At 49.0% G+C, this 24,713-nt stretch overlaps 1 protein-coding gene and 1 long non-coding RNA gene across 9 annotated transcripts in view; one reads left to right on the forward strand and one right to left on the reverse strand.

Annotated features, from left to right (window-relative positions):
- LOC125715392 (uncharacterized) lies at window positions 1–1,721 on the forward strand. Its single transcript, XR_007384046.1, has 3 exons — window positions 1–293; window positions 533–645; window positions 1,599–1,721. It is a non-coding gene; the product is annotated as an uncharacterized LOC125715392 (long non-coding RNA).
- Window positions 1,449–24,713, reverse strand: part of LOC125715388 (CDP-diacylglycerol--glycerol-3-phosphate 3-phosphatidyltransferase, mitochondrial) — a 27,178-nt gene continuing 3,913 nt past the window's right edge. For 2 of the 8 annotated variants that reach the window (XM_048986804.1, XM_048986803.1), the window contains exons 2-9: window positions 22,121–22,316; window positions 19,902–19,979; window positions 19,378–19,477; window positions 18,477–18,666; window positions 18,052–18,230; window positions 15,647–16,108; window positions 9,267–9,415; window positions 2,726–7,881 (exon numbers count right to left, since the gene is read on the reverse strand). In XM_048986804.1, coding sequence (XP_048842761.1) covers window positions 7,762–7,881; window positions 9,267–9,415; window positions 15,647–16,108; window positions 18,052–18,230; window positions 18,477–18,666; window positions 19,378–19,477; window positions 19,902–19,979; window positions 22,121–22,316 — 1,474 coding nt within the window. In that variant the 3' untranslated portion in view covers window positions 2,726–7,761. Of the gene's footprint in view, window positions 2,003–2,725; window positions 7,882–9,266; window positions 9,416–15,646; window positions 16,109–18,051; window positions 18,231–18,476; window positions 18,667–19,377; window positions 19,478–19,901; window positions 19,980–22,120; window positions 22,317–22,852; window positions 22,922–24,713 lie in introns of those variants that run through there. The other 6 variants (XR_007384044.1, XM_048986801.1, XM_048986802.1 and 3 more) reach the window with 6 other exon arrangements.

Below are 24,713 nucleotides of genomic sequence, written 5' to 3' on the forward strand. Positions count from 1 at the left end.
GCAATGAAACAGTGTAACAATGTCAGCTTACATTACATGTTCCTGAATTTCATTCAAATAGTTTTTACCCTGCCAACAAAGACCCTTCAAGGATAACCCCACAATTGAGCCAGATTTGATCAGGTCCAAGTCCATCAGCACTGCCGACCACTGCTTGCTGTGCTTCAATATCATGAGGGTCACACTGTGACGTCGAGCCCGGGAGGCAGGCCCTGACTAAGGCCTACCACAGGATTTGCTGCGGCACGCGACAGGGTGCCTCCCAAGATAATCGTAAACACTGCCTTTCCATGGTGGGGGCAATTGATACATTATTATTATGCTTTCGTTACATATAGCAGATGCATACAATTATGCAGAAATGCATGGCATCCAGCATTTTTTGTACTAGGCCGGGCATTTAATGAATGAACATGACCTAAGTACCCTGCTTAAGAGTATGACAGCGATTCCTCTTGAGCTTGTTTCTTGAGCTATGCTTGATGTGCTCACCAGGTTACCATCTTATTAAAACACTGTGTTGTAATTCTAGCAATTAAATGCAAACTCTGGTCAACTTAACCATGGAATTTGAGAAAGCTACTGCCAAGCAACTCAAATGCCAACAGGAGGCAGATAGCATGAAGTAAACAATCTTCCTAACAGGTAAAAATGTCCAGTGCAAATTTACTGCAGCATCACAATATTTTACTGGTGACACTTTGAAGGGTCACAAATTATGTAGTAGTACACTCTAAAGTATCAATAAACTAGAAACTGTTACACACTAATCCCATGTTTGTTCATCATTAATCATTCATAATGTGTTGCAAGTACTATAATTGTTCATGATTTGTGCTTGAGTAGTAACTGGTTACTTGTGCCTCCTCAAGTGAAGTGTTACCTTCTACTTTTGCACCTTAGCATGCAGTAGTAATGCTGACTAATTTGTCATGAAATCATTTGAAGCATTTGTTCATATTAAAAGGTTGAGACTCCCAAAGTGCTGACTAAGAGTGACAGATGGCGGTGATCTCTGCTTTGGTGCTTTTACCTCAAAGAGTCTTTGGAGGGTTAGTGTGTGGAAAGGTCTGGCGCTCTGTATCTAGGGCTCAGCTCTCGAAGGAGACAATGAGTAGTTGTGCTCGTCTATGCGTTTAACTCCTGTGTGGGTTACTTCACCAAGAAACAGCACGCCACCTTCATAGATAAATACTGGATACCATAACTAAAAGAGCTGGATAAAGTCATCAAATAAACCCCTGAATATTTATAACTTTTGACTGACACTGTTCCAAGGATAAGTATATCTGAATAAGCAGAGTGGTCCTGATGCAGCAAGCTAAACCCTTAGAGCGTTCAGGCTAGAATCTGACTCTACCTCTGCGCAGAATTACCATGTCACGGTTTTCATCTAGCTCCTCTGATTTCTTCCAATTCAGAATCTACTTAAAACGCTGCTTAGTGTCTGAATGTCTGTACTTTTGTTTATTACAGATAACAGGTATAGATTGAGTAAATTGACATTAGTATGATACTCCATTACTTTTCAAACAATATGAATTAATCCATTTAATCACATTTGATGTGTCTATCTCATGTCCCCAATCCCATCACAGATCCACGGAATCCTTACAGACGGTGACAGAGTCCTGCTTGCTGACACCACTGGAAAGACTGTAGAGTTGCACTGGCTTCTCTCCTCAGAAGAAATACGATCAAGAAGGCAACGTGAGACAATCTGAGAGGGCATCAGACATCAAAGATGTTAAAAGATTTCACGCACGCATTGATTTTCTTTGACATTGCAGTGCTTTGATTTGGCAGTTACCTTCAGATTGGTGACATGGAGGATGAACATCATCCAGACTTTGTCATCTTGCATACCAGGTGTTCCAGCCCTGCCTGCAAGCCAGAGATGCAGGCTCAGTATGCTCCATCCCATTTTCTGGTGAGCAGGAATGAGCTGGAGGACAAGCTGCTGGGCGCTGAGGCTGCCAGAGAGAGGCCTGATCTGGAAGAGCTGGAAGTTTGCATGTGTACTCAGTATTGTACACACTGGGAATACTAGAGTTCGATTTCACTTTCAAACTCTACCAGATTATTGGGACCAGCTGTACATGACAGTATCCCCACCTGGACTGCATTCTTCTGCCGCACGTTAAATTACAGGATGGCAAAAAGAAAAAGAAAAAATGGAAGTAACCCTCAGTTCTTAATGGCTGTGTAGCGTTGGTATGTTCCACTTTCCCTTACAGGTCTTGTGGCCTGTGCAGGCGGAGCTCACCAATACTATAATACCACAGGCTAGAAGGCCGAACTGAAAGGCAAATCATAAATCTTTATCTTGGTTTGTGTATATCCCAAGCCCACTTCCGTGACAAAAGGCCAGTTAGTCACGGTCTGGTATCGCTAATTACCGATATCGTGATATCAGCCAGTCTTAATGAGTGCATCTGTATTTTTGGAACATGAGCCACAACTGCTCTGCGAAAAGTGTTCATGTGACCCTCTCGTGCTCTTTTGTTTAGATTTTAATGACAAAGGGAGATCATTCCAACAGAGCTGTACTTCCTTTGCACTCCCTCAAAGCAGGACTGGTAACTCCAGTTGATTTTCTTCCCAACCAAGGGTGGGGTGGAATCAATATGCCAATTGCTGCTGGCTTTCTAACGAACCGAGCCAACACAGGAACCCTACATAGCTTGTAAAATCAGTTATATTCATTTCATTTCAACAGGTATCATTATTTAAACATCAATTTTATTTAAAATCTTACATTATATATTTTTATGTCATTAAAAAATTACACTGTACAATACGACAAACTAACAGAAGAGATAATGACCTTTGAGGTATCTAACTGAAGGTTCTTTGAGCTCAAGTAGTACATTGCTTTTTTGGGTAATAAAGCCGCATGATGAATGTTGAATGCTTCTGTCAGTCACTCTGCTGATATCAAAACCTGCAGCATTACTGGTGGTACTTCCGGGGGATCTCACGTCAAGTTAGAAGTCAGAAATCAAAAGCAGCTGGCATTCACAATTGGAAGAGATCTTATTTATCCCAGAGACATGCAGCTTGAGTATGGGACACCTGTCAGATACAGGTCTGACGCTAATGTACATGAAGTTACTGGCAGCTGCTGAACGCAGGGTGATGCGGACCAGCCACAGCAAAGAGGCCGGAGGCTTCTGTGCTGCAGATTGCTTAGACGAGGCCGACCGTATTCCATGGGGAAGTCCGTGCCGGCCTGAGAGACTTGCCTATGTGTTTTTCAGGGCCAGGCTGGAACACATAAATAGGATCAATCACAGGGGCAAAGCAGGAGCCGCCGACATCCGCCACGCCGGTCATCTTCATCATACCCAGCCCCACAGACTGGCAGGGGAACCAAAAAGCCTACGAGTGTTCCGTATACAAGCCCTTCAATCTGAAGACCCTGAAGAAACCAGGCAGGTGGGTGTTGGCAGCTGTTTGCCCGCGTCTGAATATGCAGAAGCCTTCGCTCCCGTCTTCCTCCTCAGGCATCAGCGCCTGGTATGAACCCTGAGAAACACGGCATAGTGAAATGTGATTCCTAAGGGCATACATTCACTTGGGTATAACACAAAGGATGCAGTCTTACAAAAACGCAAACAGCACAGTAGACTGATGAAACTTCTTAAAGCAACACAAGAGGTAAAAATCGCCTCAGGGCCATATCACCCTCCTGTTCTTAAAAAAAATGTCTGTAGAAGATTGAGAGCATCTAAAAAGACCCATGAGGCTATGCTGGAAGGCCTTCCCCTGCAGGTGCCCCAGGCCCTCGGACTTTCCAGCAGGGTGGCACGTGCCACAGACACTGGCTTAGCTCCATGGAACCTCCCAAGCTCGGCGTGCACATCCAGCTTGCTGCAGAATCCTCCCCTGAAAGATGGTAGTTTCCTCAAATCCCTTGAGATCTACAGATCTATATTACTGTAAATCCAATCTAATTATCCTGAGATGTAACCACATGTAATTGGTTCTTGGGTTCTTATCGATGTTTTACTCAGTCTACCCACACATCCAGATATAAATACAACACTAGGAACAATTTATCATGGTTAAATTGCCAGAGTAATGATGCTGGTCCTTATTACACAGTCACAGCTCTGTGTGGAAACCATAATATACCTTCACTCATTCACACATTTAGGTATATTACGCTGCAGCTCCTTCCATAACTCCTGTAATTGATATGGTTTGCCAACATCAAGGCTTTCAATATTTCTCATTTAAAAACCTATACAGGCTATCTAGAGATTTTCCCTAAAAAAAACAAAATTAAATAAATATAATCTAACTGATCTCTGGTTGACAGAACAAAAAATGTCCCCAGAACTTAAATGTAGAAAATTAATGCTAAAATAAACAACTTAATGGGGCACAGTACATTTAAACAGAATGGCAGTGTTACCTTTTAAGTGGGCTGGGTGATATATCGATATTATATCGCGCATGCGCGATAATCACCAGGGCTTCAGATGACCGGTGAAACATTTTGGCTGGACGGCAGCTTTTCGGTGCTATACGGATGTTTATTTGTGCCCACAATTTGGTAAACAGTTTAGTAATATGCCTAAAATACGAATGAGGCATTGTATGATGCTCAAAAGGTAGTAATCAGTATAAATTCAGCATATCCTTATGCTGTCAGACTTACCTGCAAAAAGTACCAGCACACAGCCATTGTCTTTTTACCTTATTTATCCACAAGATCTCCTCTTTTAAAAGATGTTGTGGCTGCGGCTGCAGAACTGTCCCTTCCTTCACCGCCACTGTATACCAAACAGTGTACCAAAACAGTATTATGTGGTGTGCCCTGCTGCAGTACCTATTCCACCAAAGTATACACAACAATAGTATACCAAAACTGTATTATGTGGTGTGCCCCGCTGCAGTGCCTACTGCACCGAAGTACACACAACAATAGTATACCAAAACTGTATTATGTGGTGTGCCCCGCTGCAGTGCCTACTGCACCGAAGTACACACAACAATAGTATACCAAAACAGTATTATGTGGTGTGCCCCGCTGCAGTGCCTATTCCACCAAAGTATACACAACAATAGTATACCAAAACAGTATTATGTGGTGTGCCCTGCTGCAGTGCCTATTGCACCTTAGTACACACAACAATAGTATACCAAAACAGTATTATGTGGTGTGTTCTGCTAACAGAGTTTATTAAAGATAAAGATACGCCAAGTTTATACAGGTTACTAACTTATGGGTGTCACAAAATGCATCTCATTAATATTTTAGGGTTAGGGTGTGAATAAACGTCTGATTAGTACGAAGAAAGCTGGCGTCCAGCCAGATGCTTTGCCTGTCATCTGAAGCCTTGGAGATTATCGTACATGTGCGATGTAATATCGGTATCGCGCAGCCCTACTTTTAAGCAATTCAATTCAAGAAGCTGATAATATCAGGGGAGCCTGACTGTCAGCTATGGGCCATTCTGTCTGTTACAGCCATCACTCTTGCAGCCACATGCCACATCAGCATTTTGTCAGATGGGGAAATAACAGCCCCACCTGCTATACACCCAAGTGCAACCCTGTAGCTTCAAGTAGCTGCGGCATTTTGAAATGCGATACGCCGGGAGGTAGCCTTTCCTAAAATAATTCAAGGGCCAGCCTGGCATCATCATCACAACAAAATTTAATACCTTCATTAAGGCCATTAACAACTAATACCATATTTTAAAACCACTAATTGTCATCACATGACATATTATTTATTTGCTTAGTAGATGGTCTGATCCAGCTTACAGTTTCATTTAAACAGCGTTCATATCCGCCCCTCCCCCTGCCTGCAATGAGGCGACAGCAATTACTTCACCATGCATTATCCCGAGACCTTGTGTTTTCAAGCCTCTTTCCTCAAGTACCGTGGAGCCGGACGTGCTGATCCTCACTACAGGCATCAGTCATGCCCTCATGCACATGCAGCTGGAGCAGCGTGTAAAAGCGGCAGAGTGGGCCTTCCCAGCAATGCGCATGACAGAAGCACGGCATTAAAGCGTGCGCAGATGCTAATGCACTGTCCACTCTGTGACCTCCACTGTGAAAAAAAAGGGCATAATCAGCCCCCCCACCCCACAGAAATGGGTGCACGAGAAGGGCGGGTTCCCAGCACAACCCTTTCCCGCAAAGCTGCAGGGGAGAGCAGAGGAGGTAGTGACACCCCCCCCCCCTCCCAGCCACAACAAAGAGGCCACTCCAGCCAAACAGCCTCCCGCTTCCCAGCATAAGACAAAGGCTTCAGTGTACAAATCACCTCACAGCAACCTGCCACGCTAACGTGTGCCCTGAGCGCGCTAATGCACGCGCTTCCTCAGAGCCGTGCATTAACCCGAGGATTCAAACTGGTGAAGCACACTGGTCCATATCTATGAATCTGTACTAAATCTGCCTGCTTTGTTCAGTGACTATGGAAACAATGACAGCAGGCTTTTAGTATGTGTTTTTTACCAACGCCTTTACCAAAGTGACAGGTATAACAGACACGTCTTTATCCTGTCTGTCAATTACGGTAAAGTACTTTTCTACCCAATCCCCTATTCACTTTCTTGATAACAATTGTAAATGCGACCTTTGTTTTTCTGGGGTTTTTTTCCCCTCTGCGGTTGCTTCACAAGTACAGCCACATTTTTCTAAGTAAGTGTGGGCGTGATGCATGATGCATGTCTGTGGCTGCGAGGGGACGAGCGACACAGCTGGGCCTCGCTGCCCATTGGCAGGTCCTTAGAAGAATGGCATGTGGAGCTATATGATTCTGTGCCTTCTTAAGTTCACTCAGTGCAAACATCTCTATGTATGACGCTGAAATCACTTGCTAAGTAAGTAGGCGATAGATTAAGACGTTAGATTTCCCAGCCCCCACTTCAGCCCAGGCACATGCAGCCTTGCGGAGTCGTCTGCAGAAAGCTTGCAGCCTTCGCTGGGCCATGCTATCAGAGAATCTTACTTTGCCTTTGGTGGCTTTGCAGGGAGTCACATGGCACATGCAGAGCAGCGTGTGTTCTCAGGCCACGTGAAGATAAGGCAGACTGTGCTCATCATTTCACCGCTTTCATTTCCGGTTCAGTAGCATTGCTTTATCTTATCCCTGACCTCCATCCAAGCTTTTCATTTTTTTCCAACCACAACAAGAAAAAAAAATGCAGGCATTACAAAAAAAAAACCTCTGAACTCTGAAACGGAATTTTAAACCCTGTGAAAAGGCAGGTTGCATTCAGGAATTTCCCATCTGAATTATGCGCATGGTACAAGCTTTGAGCTCTCCATTCTATATACATGAACTGCAAGAATCCTGCAACCTCTGAATCGGGACAAGACTCTGCACCTTTCGAGAAAAAGATCTCACACTTAAATTCAGATGATTGTCCTGCATCTCTGAGCAAGAGCTTGATTGCGATGGCAGCTTTCCATGTTTTGATAAAGGAAGCTAAGGAAAAATGGAGCACTAAGCAATAAAGCCACTGGATCTACATCACGGCTAACAGGCCTGAGCATATGGCTCCTGACTGCTAACCAATACCAGGCCCTCTGGCCATCACTGACCAGTGAGAACCTGAAGCAGAAGCAGACTCCGTCTCGGGGTCCCGTCAGGGTCTCTGACCACCAGTAAAGCCGTAGCTTTGACTTCTAAGCTATGGCAGTAGAGTGCCAAGCTCCGTTACAGCCAGGGTAGCTTGCATTCACGTGACCTACCTGGGGGCCAAGACCTCCACGCCACAGTCCTTAAGCCACTCAGAAGAAGTTCTTGATGAATGGAGTGACTAGCTTGACCCAAAGTTTGACACGGCGGTCAGGATGCTTGAATGTGGAACTGGATACCTCTGTGGACCTCTGATATAATGTTTCCTGCTCCTGAGGAGACAGAGAGGGCAGAAGACAGAAGATCACTCTTGTTTCCTGCTACTATACGAATGGCCAAACCTTGTTATTTTTACTCCGGGTGACTGCAGATTACAAAAATCCAAAAAAAAACAAACAATGAACCATAAATAAACAGGAAGGCTTTACGGCACTAATTAGTATTCAGAAGCAGCATTCATTTGGAGGCTTTAAATCCTTGAAATGAATGAGTTTTCCCCCACATTTCTCAATTGCTGAGTGCGGATCTGTGTACGAGTTGTGATTCAATGCGTAAGACACCATGAGATCACCCCTAAAAATATCCATATTGTCCGGCAACCATTAGAATAGAGCAGAGGGCCCACAGACATCATCTGTGGCTCCATTTGATTCTGCAAGTACGTACACGAGTGATTTATTTCCATAGACAACAAACACCCTTAGTGCCCCTCACTTGCTGCTTTAGGGTTGAAGATAAGTACATTACGTTAGTCCTTCTGGCCACACGGTATTATCTATGCCACCTGTTTTGAGATGTCATAGGCAGGCACACAAAAGCCTGTTTGTAAGACTGTCAGAGAAAGACAGACCATCTTTAGTGCTGCAACTGCATCAAACTGGTACAAATACCTCAGCCAACCAGCAGATGGCATAGTCACGAAGGACGCAACTCTTGCAGCTTTAATTCCAATGCGGGAGACACATTTCTGCAGTACACCTAAGTACTCAATGAAAACAATAACACCACGAGTATATATTATACATGAATATGACAAGGTAACTGAGCCCCTTCTCTGAGTTAATAACTGCGTTAACAAGGATTGCACTGCGGTCTGATTTCATGAAAAATCTAGATATATAGTTTGACAGGTAAACAAGTCATAAATGTGATGCCCACACCCCAATAATACTATTACACACACAGAAACCGAAGGCACACACTACACTGCAAACTCAGCATTGTGACACAGTGCATCTCACTGGCTGGCTGCTCCAAGCGGACTGGAAGCCTGGGGTGTGAAACAGTGCTGTCACCCCTGTTTGCCTTTGTCAAATTGTCAGGACCCACCCCCCCAACCTCAAATATTTTCTGTAGTTGTGCTGCTTCCACTTAGCAAAGTCATAAAAAAAAAAGGCTTCCTGGGTAGGGGGGCATAAACTGGCTGAGCGGGACACCCAGAGTGCAGGCGTCGCTCCCAGCCCGCTTCCCAGAAAGCTACCCCTCCCCAGCCACCAGCACAGCCTCCGAAGTGACGCCGGCCGAGCAGGGGAGGGGATCAGAGCCAGACCCAGGCACAAACACACACAGGCCACATGTAAGCGCTCACACACGCACAATAAAATACTGACAGACCCAGCACCCAGATGGAAGCGGAGCAGCCAGACGGCAGCCTTGCCTGCTGCAACTGGGCCTGCAGTCCCTCGTTCTCAGTCACTATGGCAACCTGGGCTTCCAGGTCTCGGTGGACAGAGCGATAGCCGAAGTTCGGGGACCCGATGAGGGTGAGGCATGGCCGGTCGCTCCCACGCAGGTAGTACCATAACCCTGCAGGCGAGAACAAGAACAGGGAGGGAGGAGTGTCAGGGTGCCCTAAACTGCTTTCATGTAACGTTCCCTGCAGGGATGCAAGCAGAACTGCCCACGCCCAAGAGGCGGCAGAATGAAGAGTGACCACCTTGAAGTAATGAAAGACACATGTAGCCCAAAATCCAAATACATGAGATGGACCTTAAATTTCTAAGACTGGGTGCAGGTTTGGCAGATGGTCTAAAGTCCTTTATTTCTTGAATAGTTTAATACTTTAATAGATTTACATGGTTGAATCAGATCGACAGCACGTGTGTGATTCAAATCCACGGCTGACTCAGATCCTGTAGAACACCGCTCACCACCTGACGTGATAAAGCTCAGCTCTGTACTATAGCAGCAAGTCACTGTTGTGGCAGCTGCAATCAGCAGACAGAATCCAAGCAGCTCATAGTGTCACCATACCAAACTAATAGCTCAGGTACCAGTACAAAGTCCTGCTGCTGATCTGAAAGCAGGAAGGAAACCTGCCCTTTCTGTCCGGAGAGGATAACTGGAGAGCATTACGATTCACATGCACTCAATCAAAGCAAGAGTACGTGTCCCTGGAGCAACTCAGGTTAACGGCCTTGCTCAAGATCCTAATCGTAACAATATCCTACCAGCAATGAGATTTGATCCAACAACCATCTGATCACGGTGACGCAAATATTTTTAAGGGGGCAGGCTTTTTTATAAAAATTGGATCAATCCTCAGCTCACGTGCATTTTCCAGAAGTCACAACTCAGATAATCACCCAGCCTTTGAGGTTCCATCACTATATTAATCTGTCGATTAAATCTACTCAGACCGAATTTGTTCAAGAGAATCCTATGACTTGTGTAACACACAACTTTTCTACAATACAGAAGAGATATTTAATGAAAATGGTGCAGAGGAATGGAGGGAAGCAAGTAAATAAGAGTCCCTTGACCAGGGCATGAGATCAAACATTGGGGGTGTGTGTGCATTTTCTGGCAGAGTGAGAAACAGTTCTTATATCATGATTATACGGTAAAGGTGAAATGGATACCCACGGCCAGATATCACTGCACCCTGGGAGGCTCACACCCATCTAACGGTCATAACCACGTAAAGGCTGCATGCACTGTTGCTGCTTGCTTACTAATGAGAGCCTGGATAGGAATAGGTGTGCTTACTTTGTCATTATTACCTCAGTGTCGGCAGGTGCAACTCCCCCGCACTGAAGCTGTGCTTTCCGTAAAGCTTTCTTGCAAAAAAACCAAACACTAGACTTTTTTTCCTCAACAGATATTACAAAGTCTCACAGCGGCCGGTTAATGCACTGATGGCATGTATAAACTAGTCTGCAATCACTGGTCATATTGTAAGTAAAACCGGGGACGCACAATTCTCCTCGATACCAAGTCGTCTATCTGGGGTTTTCTCTCAAATTGAAAAGAATTTAACTCCCAAGTCAGTCGAACTAGCTCTTTCTTATGTACGGCATTCCCTTGATCAGAACCTGCACATCTACGGGCATTTAAGCAAGCAGGCAGGATGGGAGACACCTGGCGCTCCCCCCCCAAGTGGAATTCAGGGATTGTCCATGTTAAAAAAAGCACATCTGACCCCATAGCTACCATTTCAGGCATGCTTTAACAGGTCCTTTAAACAGTCTAAGCTGAGGTTTGGCTGCTCCTTTGTGTAATTACTGCGCTCTTAATCATGTTTAATGTACTGCATCAGTCTGTTCCGTGAATAAGCAGCTGAAACAGTGCCGCCCAGCAGAGGCCCAAGGTGATGCCACATGATCTGGGACCTCGTACACACGCTCTGCCAGAAAAGCTGTTACATGTTATACTGATGGTTACCCTTCGCTGCTCTTATGCAACAATCATTAACGTCACACACACACACACACACATACATGAGTGTGTTTGTACAATCCATATACACATACTCACACACTCATTCAAACCATGAAATTCTGCGAAAAATTCACCCAATCTTTAGGACAGACAGGAGTCACTGAGCTTGTCTGACTTCAGCCTTGGATGTGACCAGAAAATACACAGGAAATAGTTCCTGGAGCAGTCAGAGGCTTAGTGGGCAAAGTAACCAGAAGCTTGATGGTTTGAGTCCCAACCTCAGCAAAATAATCGCATGACTGTGGGCCCTTCAGCACATTGCTGAATGTTGGCTGACCTTGTGCTGTGACCCCCAAGCTACAGAGCTATAGATTTGTTTCAGGTGAAGAGAAGAATTCCAGTGCACGTGCGCAAACGACAAATGAAAAGGATGAGGACAGGATTATCTTAAAACAGCTCAGTGAGTACGCGATGGTCCGCCCCTCCATTTCTCTAGAAATTGATCTACAGATGTAACAATCAATTATGCAGAGGTGAGTTTCCAGAGAAAATGTGCAAGGAAAGTCCTTCCTCTGTAGCAAGTTATTCATCTTGTTTTCAACCTTAAACAGCAGGCCAAACCCAGTAACTGTCCTAACCTTACTGGCCATTATGCTTTTATGAGCACAGCATCCGAGCCAGGATGCTTCAGTGACCACGACAAAGGCTGCATCTGCTCCGGTGGCCAGCAGGTCAAGTAGAGCCTTAGAACAAGCACACGAAGCTCGAAGTTTGCCAGCTTGTTCCCCAGTCAAGGCTGCTGTTGGCAAAACCACCTTAAGCTCCAGTGAAGTATCTTGACGCTTAAACGTACAGCTGACCTCCTGGAGATGGAACTGATGGCCAATCCCTCCGAACCACTCTCGCCCCCCTCCAGGTAACACACTATACGCTGCACCTGCAGTGTGGATCTCTTTTTCTAAAACCAAGGGTGTTAATATGAAATTGGCCGGCTCATTGTTGCTGTAAAAGCATCTAACCCTTCTGGGAAGGCTCTCCATTAGATGCTGGAAGACTGCTGGTGGGATGTGCCGCCATTGATGCTGGGTGATCGGGTCCATTTCTGTGAGCTCGGCTACCAATTCGCTGGTGAACCCTAACCCAGGCATTTTCATCTTCACACTCACAGCACTTGCAGTTGACCAGGGCAGCTCTATCAGGGCAGGAATGTGGCAAACCGATTTAAAGGAAAGGTGGCATCCTGTGATGGCATTCTATGATGCTCCAAGTGGATGGTAAGTAACCACTCCTGTCCAATCCGCTGCTAATGTTTGCTTTAGGATATCGTGTGAACTGGGCATTTAATGATACCCCTGTGTAAGCGATGGGCGTGGCTTAATTAGTCAATCGCTCTATAGTTACATAAGTAGATAAAAAGCAGAGTAATCATTGTAAGGGAGGGTCCACATACTTCTGGCCATACAGTCTATATGCAAACTGACCCGAAAATGAAACGCTGCAGACTTTTCACAGCACCTGCAGAAAAACGCTTCCTTATTGAAACCGCGAGCACATAAAGACTCAGCAGCAACAAAACAAGCATGAAGTGACTCCTCTGAGTCGGGCCTCCTGACTGAAGTGCGTAAGCGAGCGAAGGCCTGTGGTCTTCGTCTGGGCTGCATCTTCGCCTGGGCCGTCTGCAGCCTTCCTGAAGTCTTCGTTTTGGAACCAGGCATCACGGGCTTTTTTTTTTAACCACTTGCTGAGACAGAGAAATCTATTTTTCCGTTTCTGTGTGAACAATAGAGATCTTTTATCGGCGCTCGCTTCTGAAAGAAAGGAAAACTTTGTTCCAAACAGAATCGCAATATATGGATTTTAAACCAGAAAGAAAAAAGCATATCGTTTTACAGTCAGCTGTCTCAGGCAGCCACACAATTCCCACTTCACTGAAAAAGCCACTCAAATACAAAGAGGATTCGAAATGAAAATCTGCGACCTATGAAGAAGCCGGGACAGCAAACAAACCGATAACGGCACGTCTGCTGAAAGGAAATCTGACATTTCTTCAAGTTCGGGGAATTACGTTATTCTACTAGAGTTCTTATCCTGTCCCTCTGACCGTTGAGGACAGTCACATGGGGGAGGGGTTTTGTGTTAATTCTGTATTTTGACCAGACAGCAATGAGATCAGCTAGCTGATGCAGAAGCATTTAGGAGCCCCCCTGACACGAGACATCACCGAGGGGCAGGCAGCCGGGCTCAGGACGGACCGGGACCGCAGCTGAAAGGTTCAGGGGCGCATGGAGTCACACCTGAGCCCCCCCAGTCACCTCTCCATGTACTGCTGTAATGAAATCATGTGCTCCTGGCACAAACTGTTAAGTCATGAGAGACAAAGGTACAGCGGGACGGAGGCAGCGGAGACAGAGGTGGTGTGTGTGTGCTGATCTTTTCCAGGAACACTGCTCTGTGCTCCAGTCAGGGAGAAGGCTCCTCCCCTTCCCCAAGTTCCCCACCCCCTCAAGTCCGATCCCATCCAGGCAGCGAACACCACCACCCCCCCCACCCCCCCCCCCGAACCCAAGCCCCATTCCAGTAAAAGGAGGCTCCCTGGCGCCATGGTTACTGACAAACCTGCACGCATCCGTGCGCCGTGCCAGTGCAGGTGGCGGTTCAGTGCGCGTCAGGCCGCGGTTTGACAAGCGTCACTAAGAGTTACCTGCACGCCACAGAAGGGCGAGGGTGCTGGGGGGGTGTCGAAGCGGTGGTGAGTGAGCGGCATACAGTCCCGGAGTGACAGAGCTTCTACTCCATCCAACTTTCTCTGCTGTGGCTGCTCACTGCTGTCATACGATGATGGTCCCGCTGCCAGCCTCTCTCACCTCTCAGCATGCGGGCGAACCTCGGCCCTGCCTGGACTCTGGGTCAGCATCTCAGGGCTCTTAATGGCCATCGACTGTTCCCGGCTCCTCTGAATGCTCCACTTTGCCTCTCTGTGTGAAACGGCTGCGGCGTTTACTAGAAATGTCCGTCTGACTCGACTCCGCTAAGTACTCGGCTGCTCTCCACCCGGCCTCCGCACACTGGCGGCCGCATGAAATCGAATGCCGCCTGTGTCGCCTGTTTGCTTCCAGAGAAACATCTCTCATCTTCCTAATGAGCTTCCCAGACAGACCAACCCTTCGTCAGGGAAGATAACCCAGGTGTCCCTGACGAGCACGGAGCACCAGGACACATTCGAAGGAACATCTGACAGATGGGGCAGCCATGGAGCCACGGGCCCTGACACACTGGGGGTCACAGGTTCTTCTGAACCTTCTGAACTTTGGTTCTGGACACAGCCGGTTACTTTCCCTCAGATAACAGGACACTGCTGCAGCACAAGAACCGCTACCATGCTGGCAACGCCCCCACGGATTGCCCTACAAGGGGCACGCCCAGAGGGCACGCCGTCGTGAGCAGGACGCAGCACGGCAACATAAATAAACCTCATTTGTAGATTATGACGGGAATACTTGCAGCAGCTGAATATAATTAAGGGGGGGTTCACATCCGCCTGCCGCTTACACGCCTCGTAAAAACATGCCGTGAGAAGAGTCTCCTGCTTGGGGCTGGGCCACCTGGTTGGAAAAGACGGCAGGTGGTGTAGAGGTGCTGGACTCAATGGAGCAGGGCTGATGATAGTGTAAGGTTGTACGTTTAAGTCCCGGGAGGTGCCCCGGGCTGGGAAATACACAGCAGCGCCCAGCAGGGGGCAGACACTCAGTCAGCCACACTATGGAAACCAACTGCTGACATACCTCCCGCTTAACAGAAACAGAAAGCAGAAAAAAAGCAGTGTTGTGCATGTCCCTGTTCCAGTGTTCTGTGGCGTTACCCCAGGGCCCGGCTGTTCCAGTAAGAGGAGCAGGCAGGCAGTGTTGTTGATCGGCTCGGTGGGTGGTGATGGGAGGGGGGGGGGGGTTTCATTTCCTGTAAGCCAACGGCCAGCAGCAGTGCTGTTTTCTTAGGGTTGTGTCGGGCTGGAAGGAATGCTGAGCCCCCGACGGGGCTGGACGAGCTCCAGGGACAGAGAGAGATGGAGAGCTGGCCTGGGGAAGCCGAGGAGGGGGCTCGGGGGGGTGTAATGCAAAGTGGGTAATGAAGGGCAGCAGGATGGAGGGACTGGCACATAGAGTTCCCTGCTATTGTTGGGGAAGAGGACGCACAGAACTGCTCATAGCCAGGCCAGGCACACGTCCCGGGAGGCACTGCTGGGAAACCCCCCCTGGGGGGCGGGGGAGACGAAGTATGCATCACTGTATGAGTGGGGGGGTTAGTTTAACACTGCGGCTATAGCATCAAAATTAAAACAATCAATTGTGACATGCGACAGGGCCGTCGCACCAGACTTACCCTTGGCATGGAAGGTCCAGTCCTGACGGTGGTACTCCTGCAGCCGGACCCTGTGCTGCTGGCTCCTCTGGCACACCTGGTTATAGAACTGCTGCGCCAGGTGAACGTAGGCCGCAGGGATGGCACCGGCCACACCCTTAGCGCCAAAGAAGCCATTGACCTCGGGCGACGCCATGAGGATGTGGTAGTCGGCACGGGTGGCCAGCACCAGTCGCATGTAAGCGCGCGTCAGGTTGAAGTAGCCGGACGTGAGGTAGACGGTGGCATCCCGGCCGGCCTCGGTCAGCAGCCTCACCGTGGCCTCCTCGTCCAGCTGGATGCCCAGTGGCTTCATCTGCACCAGCGGGAAGACCCAGGTGTCTCCGTGGGCCGCCGAGTCTGCATCCCGCTGGTGGAGCCGTGCAGTGTCCACCACCTCCATAATCCTGCAGCGCGATGAGCTGGAAAACTGGGCACGGTCACCTGGGGGAGAGCAGAGTGAGCCGGAGTCAGGGGGGACAGCGGGAACAAGAGAGTTAGCGGGAGGGGGGCAGGGTCCAGGGTCTAAGGAACTACAGAAATTGCTCAGGGGGGGGGGGGGGCGGGACAGGCACATAGGGGCACTCTCATATACCGGCACGTTACTGGGACGGACACACGCACACATATAAAACTTGTTTATCTTCCATTATCAATCTCAGTGCACTGACCCCTAAAGCCCATAAATTAGCTGAGTGGGAAAAGGCGTACAGAAACAGGAGGCATCAGGAGAGCCAGGAGGCGTGGCGAGGAGACGCGAGCCGGCCAAACCGCAGGAAGGGGGGCACGCCCGCCCCGGCACCTCCTGACCCAGCCCAACCCATTGCATTCCCTGGGGTCTCCTGTCGGGAAATGCAGATAAACAAGGGTGTTGCCCAGAAACAGATTTGCACCGGGGGCGGGGGGGAGGAGGGTGTCAGGAGGACACTTTGATATCCAGCCACCAGGGTCCATAACACACAGCAACAAGCAGTTTACTGCATAAATAATCACGGCACTGCCCTACAGCCAATCAGAGACCAGCACGATGAGGTCACAGCCTGACGACCCGCAGTGGGATGGGGTTAGGTCAGGTCAGCTGGGGGCTAGCCCCTCCAAGCCAGGCTGGGTTATATATAGTAACTCAGCCCACCCCCCGGGACCCAGCATGTACAGTAAAGGCAGCCGAACAGGAGGCCAAGCATCGGTTACTGGCACCGAGGAGGATCGGGTTTCGCCCGCTGTACTGGAGTGGGAGAGCGAGAGCGTGCATGTGTGAAGGAGAGCGGCTGGCCGAGTGAGGCTGGAGGCGGAGCCTGTGCACTGCCGTACACGCTAGGGCTGCAAGATTAATCATCTTTAAATCTCGATCTGGATTCACATGCCTGTGCGATCTCACTCCTACATGACTGCGATTCCTCCATGTCCGCATGTTCGGGACCATCCGTTGTATCAAATCAAGCTCTGCCTTCTTCTCCATAGGCAGCATCAACAAATGACAGGGACTGCATTACACTGCATGACGCACTGTGCACAGGAATGGGAGGCGGATTTGAAAAGAAAAGTCAGAAGTGTGTGACATGGTGAAAGAATGAGCTTCGAAAACATGAGGACCCTTCTGGTGACAGTGAGGAAGAAGAAAGGCGAAGAAATGTCGTGCTTGACGCCAAAGCAGGGTCACGTTCGCTTGTGTGGATAATTTTTTTTTTGATGAATTTGGAGCAAAAAACATTTGTTTGAAGGTGTCATAATTAAGTGTATAATTAGTGACAATCACAGTGTTTGGTCCGTCTTCGTAAAGACGATATGAAATGCAAATAATACGAAAGAATCATGAGAGAAATCTCAAAACCGTGCAGGCCTAATACACACAGAAAGACACACTGACTCACGCACTGACGCACACACACTGACTCACACCCACACTCACTCACCATGCAGCAATCAGCTGTGAATTGATCAGATCCGGGATGAATGAGTGAGAGGGGCAACACTTACAGTAAAGCTCTGGGAGCCTGATTAAAAATTAAGCAGAATCCGGGATGCAGGCCGTGTGGCTCTGCCTGAAGGATGCTGTCGCACCTGCTGTGCCCATCTGTCCCTACACCGCTACCCAGTGACATCTGGGCCCGCTTCTGCTCTCCACTCATCACTGCCACTACGATCTCTACCAAGAAATGCACGTCTCACAAACTGCCAAAGATAAGGGATTTACGGATAAACTGCAGAAAGCTGCAAACACCAGAGGTCTGACTCGAGCAAAACCTTATACGCACAACCCCAGAGCTTGGCCAGAGGAGTTATGACCGTCTCACCAAAAATGTCAATATAAAACAATTGTAAAAACCCATGGTAACACTGCTGCCAACAGGGGGCATCTCCGAGGCTTTAAACCTGACGCTGCCCACCTTTGTACGGGTGCACCATTCCCTCCTCCATGCGCACGCTGTCATCCGGCCCCAGTTGCAGCGACACATCACTCACGGCGCTCACTAGTTCAGCAAAGAAGTCTGCCACCTGGTGGCAGTCCTCCAGCAGGACATAACGGTCTTGGCGGTTGGTGAAGTACGAGTCACTTAGGTTGGCTCTGCAGAAGAGACAAGGACAAGACGCTCAAGATGTGCCACGGTAGCATTCCCGTCACTCTTGGGATGGCTACAACTTCCGCTGATCCCTGAAGGGCGTCAGCCAAACAAACGGAAAAGAGGCGTGGCCTGACCCAAGAAGAGCCTGAGGAAATGTGCATGGCACATTGATAAAGAAGTACAGGAGTATGAGAGAAAGGGCAGCGTGACAGGGGGGCAGGTGAGGGCAGAGACAGACAGATACGGACCCACTGATGATGAGGCTGTCATCAAAGAGGTAGACCTTGATGTGCTGCACACCAATGGTCTCGTTGAAGCGCTCGGGGACGAGCAGGCGCAGCAGTCCCCGCAGATCGGGCGTGTGGTAGAGGGCGACACGGGTCTGCTGCGGGAAGCGGCGCAGCAGGGGCAGCAGGATGGAGCGAGAGTTATTCGTACCTGCAAGGGAGAGAGAAGCGCGGACACGCTGAATTCACATGCTACGTCGCCAACGTGGCACAAATATCCTCCACACATGCTGGAAGGCCCACCCACTCGCAGGACTGGCCTATGGTAACTGATACTACACCAAGGTGCCACCGGGCCACTTAGACACAGCCGATCACGCTCACGGCGTTCCACCTCTGCTCTCAGTTCCCACTGTCCCCCACAGCATTTGCACAAAGATAGGGAATGAGGGGTGGGGGGGTGGGGTAAGCAGCAATAAAAAAATAAATAAATAATGCAAACCTGTACTGGGTGTCACCTGCTTCAGCAATGAACGGCTGAGAGCAAGTCAGCATCATGACATGTCCAACATATGCAGAACTAGATTAATGCTGATAAGAACTGCAACATATTTCCAGATGATGCAACCAGAATGCACAACAGTGCATGAACCGCAGATAACCTCCCTGGGAGCATAAACCCCCGTGGCACCATTCCTGCACACGGCGGAATTTCAAGCCTCCTGCTTTCAGCTTCCAGTTTCTGAGACAACCTGTGGGTCTGAGCACCTCGGCAGGCGAAAGACAGGCAAAGAAGATGAGGTCCAGGGCACGAGAAGATGATGAGCAGAGAAAGGCGTTACCCAAGCTGAGCCCACCCCTCCAGTCACACGGAAGCTAAATGGGCGCTGAGGAAGGTATTAACCGCCGGCAGAATCCGCACCTCGAGAGCCGCGGGTGTAGTCCAGCAGGATGGAGACGCAGAGGCCAGAGGTGCCGGTTGTGTCCTGTGAACGTTCCAGAGCCTCCTGAAGACAGTCTACCTGCAGAGCCCCAACGAGGAGGTGGGGCGAGTGAGGAGGTCACGGTGTACATATAATTATATAACCCTGGAATGTCTACAAAACAATATATATTATAAACAAGGCTGGGCAGTGGGAGGTCTGGAGCTTTTGTTCTTCCCTGTTCATTTATTTTTTGTTTTCCCCTGTTTTTGCACTATTCTGCCTTAATGACGTGACGTACCACAACACACCCGTGTAAAGCACCATGGGGCAACTCGGTTGTGAAAGGCGCTATATAAAACTGAACCAAATTGAATTGAACTGAATTATGAATTGAAGTATATTGAACTGAACTGTGAAGTGAACTATCTCCAAGCATTGCCAATGGAAAGGACTCATGAATTTGGAGAACTCTCAGTTCCATCTCAGCCAGGCAGACAGACAGCACCCCGGCCAGGCTCACCAGCTCCTGTTCCAGGGGTCCCGTCCCAAGATACAGCGAGGCCATCACCACCCTGCTCTTGGCCGTCTTAATGCGTGCCTGAATCAAAACAGATAAAAAAAAAAAAAACAAACGGAAAAGCAGGTAAGTAAAGCGAGACAGCGAGTACCGCTAAGTCCAGCGCTGCAATCAATGGGAATCCATGGCGAATGCTGTCGCGCACAAACGCACGTATATCATTTCAGATCGATGGGCGGCTGGCCGTTGTGAGGCGGCCACAAACGCATTTCCCGGCTCACTGGGTCCTATTTCTGACTGTAAGCTTCATTGATATAGAAAAAAAAATGAAAAGAAAAAATAAAAAGGCCAGCCAGTCGTCTCGCCTCAGGGAAGAGTGTTCGGACTGGGCCGGGGCTAAATGGCATCCAGGAAGAGGCCAGGCGCCTCTCAGAGAAACACGGGTCCGTTTGGCACGGGTCAGAACACGCCGGTGCAGATGCCAGCCCACTGGGATCCACTTTACCACCCCCCTCCCTCCAGCCTGAGGCTGCCAGTCTGCATTAGGATGTAAACACTGTATTTCCCGAAAATGAATCAGATATTTAAGTCTGACGGACAGCTGTTACGCCCAGGAGGCATCCTGCCTCAAGCCGAATACTTCCTGGGACAGGCTCTGGGGCGCCATGACCCTGTAACAGAGGAAGGGGACGGAAGGACAGACGTACGGACGAACATTAATGCTGAGGGGGTTTCTCAGCTATTTATAGGAGGAGTTAGCGTATATGCAATACGTGTATTTGCATATATAGACATACATCAGAATTCACCCTCACCCCTGTGTGTACAGAACATGCATGCTGCTGCCATCCAGATCTGCACCGTAACAATTCTTAAGCCACAGTTTCTGGCATTGGCATGATGCTTATGATACCAGAAAAGAGCAGCACTCCATGACCTTCTGCTACAAACCCCACAGCGCACGAGAAAGACTGGAATGCCGGGGTCCGAAGGGTCCAAGAAAAGAGGATGGGGCAAGCGGCGGCTCGACTCCTCCACAGGAACCCAAAAAAAAAAATCCCCCATAAACATGCCTTTATTCCATGCGTGGCGTGTTCCAGATATCTAATCAGCGTGATACGTGATCTGAACAATGCCTGCTTTCACGTTTAACGACCTTGTCGGAGAACGGCGGCGTTGAGCACATTGCGCACGCACGGGCTTTGTTGGTGCGGTGACGTGCGCTTTTCCAAAGTATCCCGTGTCTCCCTGAGCCAGGCAGGCACTTAAGGCGGCCCGCACTAGTCATATCGCACACAGACACTTTGTTATCTGACACACTTTGATGTGCACAGCACCGCCCGTCCGGCCAACATCCAAACTGGTTATCATCTGTAAGAAAACCCCCTTTCACCATCGCCATGAACTACACCCTCTCCTTTGTATGGTGTCACTTCAGGTTAGTGAGAGCGCCGGGTTACGGGAAGCTTCCCACAGGATAGAAATAAACAGCACGGAGTGAAACTCCCCACAGGGCAGCTCTGCAGCCCAGGACGAGCACAGAGCACAGAGCACAGAGCCGGCCAGGCAGCAAACAGGCAACCTTCAGCCCACTGTCACATCCTCACGGCTGCTGCAATCGAAAGGACAGGCCGTGCAGGTCACCGAGCCGCCGCGTAAATGGCATTACGGGATTTTTATACTAAAAAGAAACAATCAATCGCTCCGGGAAGTGACTGGTTTAGCATGGGGCCAGAAGCGCAGCAGCCCCAACATCCGTCCTGTCAGGTCATGTTGTCTTTTAGCTCGATTCGGAGCCTGTGTCACTTTTATCAAAGGACGGCTCCTTTGACAGTGCTCTGATCCACATTCCACGTAAAAGTATAAATTGGCTCTGCAAACAGTGGCAAAGGTGTGCGAGAGATGAAATATGGCTGTAAAAATGGCAAAAGGCTTCCTGCTCACTCGGAACCAAGGAATGCAAAGAAAACGGAGGAGGGAGCCCAGTCTCGTGCAGGGATATTTGTGCAGGCGTGGCCTTGGTAAGCAAAAGGATAGGTTACCAGAGACCGGTCAGAAACACAGAGCAGATCTTTTACTGTCACCTTTCTGCCAGCTCACGGCAGCCGTGCGCATGGGTGATGTTAGGTGTGGCTTATATAAATAGTACAACATGTTCTTAATGCCAACAAGGTATAAAAACATATCCACCTGGACAATCATAGGCAGGCGGGCACACTGACCTTCATGACCTGGTAGAACTCGGCAGGGGAATGCAGCACACGGACTTGGGCTCCAGGGACCCGGAAGGCTGGTGCATGCTCAGCTAACCAGCGGAACCTCGGGGGCAGCCCCTCCACGCTGGGGCGGCTCGACGTGGCCGGGGGGGTCACAGGCTCTGCTTCAGCCAGCAGGGGAGCAAGAAGGAGCAATGAGGACCTAGGATGGAGCACACACAATGAGGACATGGGTGCAAACACCGCTCGGGACAGGTCAGAGAGGACAGTGATCCAAATACCGCCTGAGACAGGCTGGAGTAGACAGGGACCCAAACACCACCTGGTACATGATGAAAACAGCTACTGTCATCTATTAATGTTTGATGCTGAGTCTATTACACAGGCTAACATGGTGAACAGTAGTTGGCACAGGCAGCTGATCAGTGAGACACTATGAAACTATGAAAACCATGTATGGCACTGTCAGGCATCACTAATGCGATAATTAGGCTAACGGGAAAATGAAATTACACACGCCTCATTAAGCGCCTGCCACACTTCTGTATCCTGACTGTTGGTGTCACACTACATGCTAGTTTTCCTATGGGCCTGTCACTGGCCCCACCCTAGCTATCACCGGCACAAAGCTGCGGCCGGCCCTGCTTCAGCACCCGTCGGTAAGACCGCTAGAAATGTCCACACTCTAAGGTCAATGGCTTCCGACTGCAAAATACGATACACCCAGGTGAAACTTACAAGGAGTATAAAGACGAGGGGAAAGGTTTCCAGCTAGATGAAAATGGGGTTTGGATAAACTGGAACAACCTGACACAATGGAGAAAGATGGGGGGCGGTCATCGTCAAATATTTAACAAAAGCATCTAAGCAGAAGAATGGAAGGCTAGCGAGGCAGATCCCACCCGGGCTTGGAGGACTCCGTGTGTCAGTCATGCGTCTCATGCCGTAACTTCCAGTTAACAAAGCCAGGCAGAATGTGGAAGTTTGAGTAGTTTGTGACAAAGCTGCCAGTCAAGCAAACACATAAATAACGACAGTAATAACACTGCTGTCCCTTGGGCGTTTGTGAGCGGGAAGTAGGGTGTGTCACACCAACAACAAAACATGCTGCTCTCTATTGTCTGACCAGGGAATCTACCGTGCATGACTGGACAAGAGCTGTTAAAATGCCTTTGTCTGAACCACAACTGGTCGTTCCAGTGGGAAAACACAAGAAACAGAGGAGGGAAGGAACTGGGGGGGGGGGGGTCCCCATGCAAAGTTGTATGGCTCAGCGAGTCATTTCTGCTAAATAAGTCAATATGCAATTAGTTGGCTTAGAACCTGCAGCCTTTGCCCTGGCAGGACTGAAACCCACGTTCAGCTGGGCCCTGGCGGGACTGAAACCCACGTTCAGCTGGGCCCTGGCGGGACTGAAACCCACGTTCAGCTGGGCCCTGGCGGGACTGAAACCCACGTTCAGCTGGGCCCTGGCGGGACTGAAACCCACGTTCAGCTGGGCCCTGGCGGGACTGAAACCCACGTTCAGCTGGGCCCTAGCGGGACACAAACCCATTTTCAGGAGAGATAGCAAGTGTGTGGTAGCTGATGACGCTCCAAAGAAACAAGACCCAAAAGCAAGCGTGAATGGTATAGGAGTCCAAAATAAAGGTGCTCTGATGTTTCCAGGCTCCAGCCTGACACAGAGGGATGACTTCATTCAGATTAAGGTCTTTCGATAAACACAAATGCAAAGTGTGATGTCACCTGCCCTTTTAAAAAACACCTGGCCGCAAGTCTGCAGACCTGGCATGACAGGCGTCTCGGCGTTTGTAAAAAGGGGCGGAGATCCACTCCAAAAAAGGTGCCGTCAACAAAACCCTCACCACCGCAGCAGGGAGTCCAGTTATGCTCAACACTGGTTTTCGTTTTTATTTAAAATAAAAATCCTTCACACATATTCATGGGCCGGTGGGGGTGCCTTGTGGGGGGATATCTCCTGTTTTGCATAACAAATACCAGTGCTGGAACTATTGCAAATACTCATTCAGAGCAAAGAGGAGTGCGAGGCATCGTTTCTGGGAGAAAATTCTGTACAGGCCACCAGGGGCAGCATGGTAGATCCTCAGGTGAGGTGACATCATAACCATGCTGGAACTTCACGGCGAACCAAAACCACTCAATTCCAGCAATTCCACCCCCCACCCGCCTTCACATTCCAGCTGTGAGAACCCAAAACTAACCGCCTCCGAGCAAGTGAGAGTTCAGCAGCACTGAAACGAAAAGCAATAACACCAATAACAATGTTATTGCACAAACATGAGCATCATCGCTAGCACTGAAGCGGAGCAGAGACGTTTCATGCTTTCCAAGGAGTTGAAAGGCTGGATCCACCCAGCCGGCCCCCCAGAGAACCTTTACGCAAATTTTCTGGAAATAAGGGGAACTCCCTTGCCCATCCATTCCCCCTAGATGACCTGTTTTCCAATGCACTCGGCATACCCTCAGATCCATTCAACCCCCCCACCCCAAGTCATTTGGCAAGCTTTACCGCTGAAGCCTCAGCAGGCAGCTCCCTCATTGTGTCATGACCTCCAATGGTTCCTCCTCTGGCCTCCGT

The sequence above is a fragment of the Brienomyrus brachyistius genome, chromosome 20, assembly GCF_023856365.1.
Source record: "Brienomyrus brachyistius isolate T26 chromosome 20, BBRACH_0.4, whole genome shotgun sequence".
NCBI classification, from domain to species: domain Eukaryota; kingdom Metazoa; phylum Chordata; class Actinopteri; order Osteoglossiformes; family Mormyridae; genus Brienomyrus; species Brienomyrus brachyistius.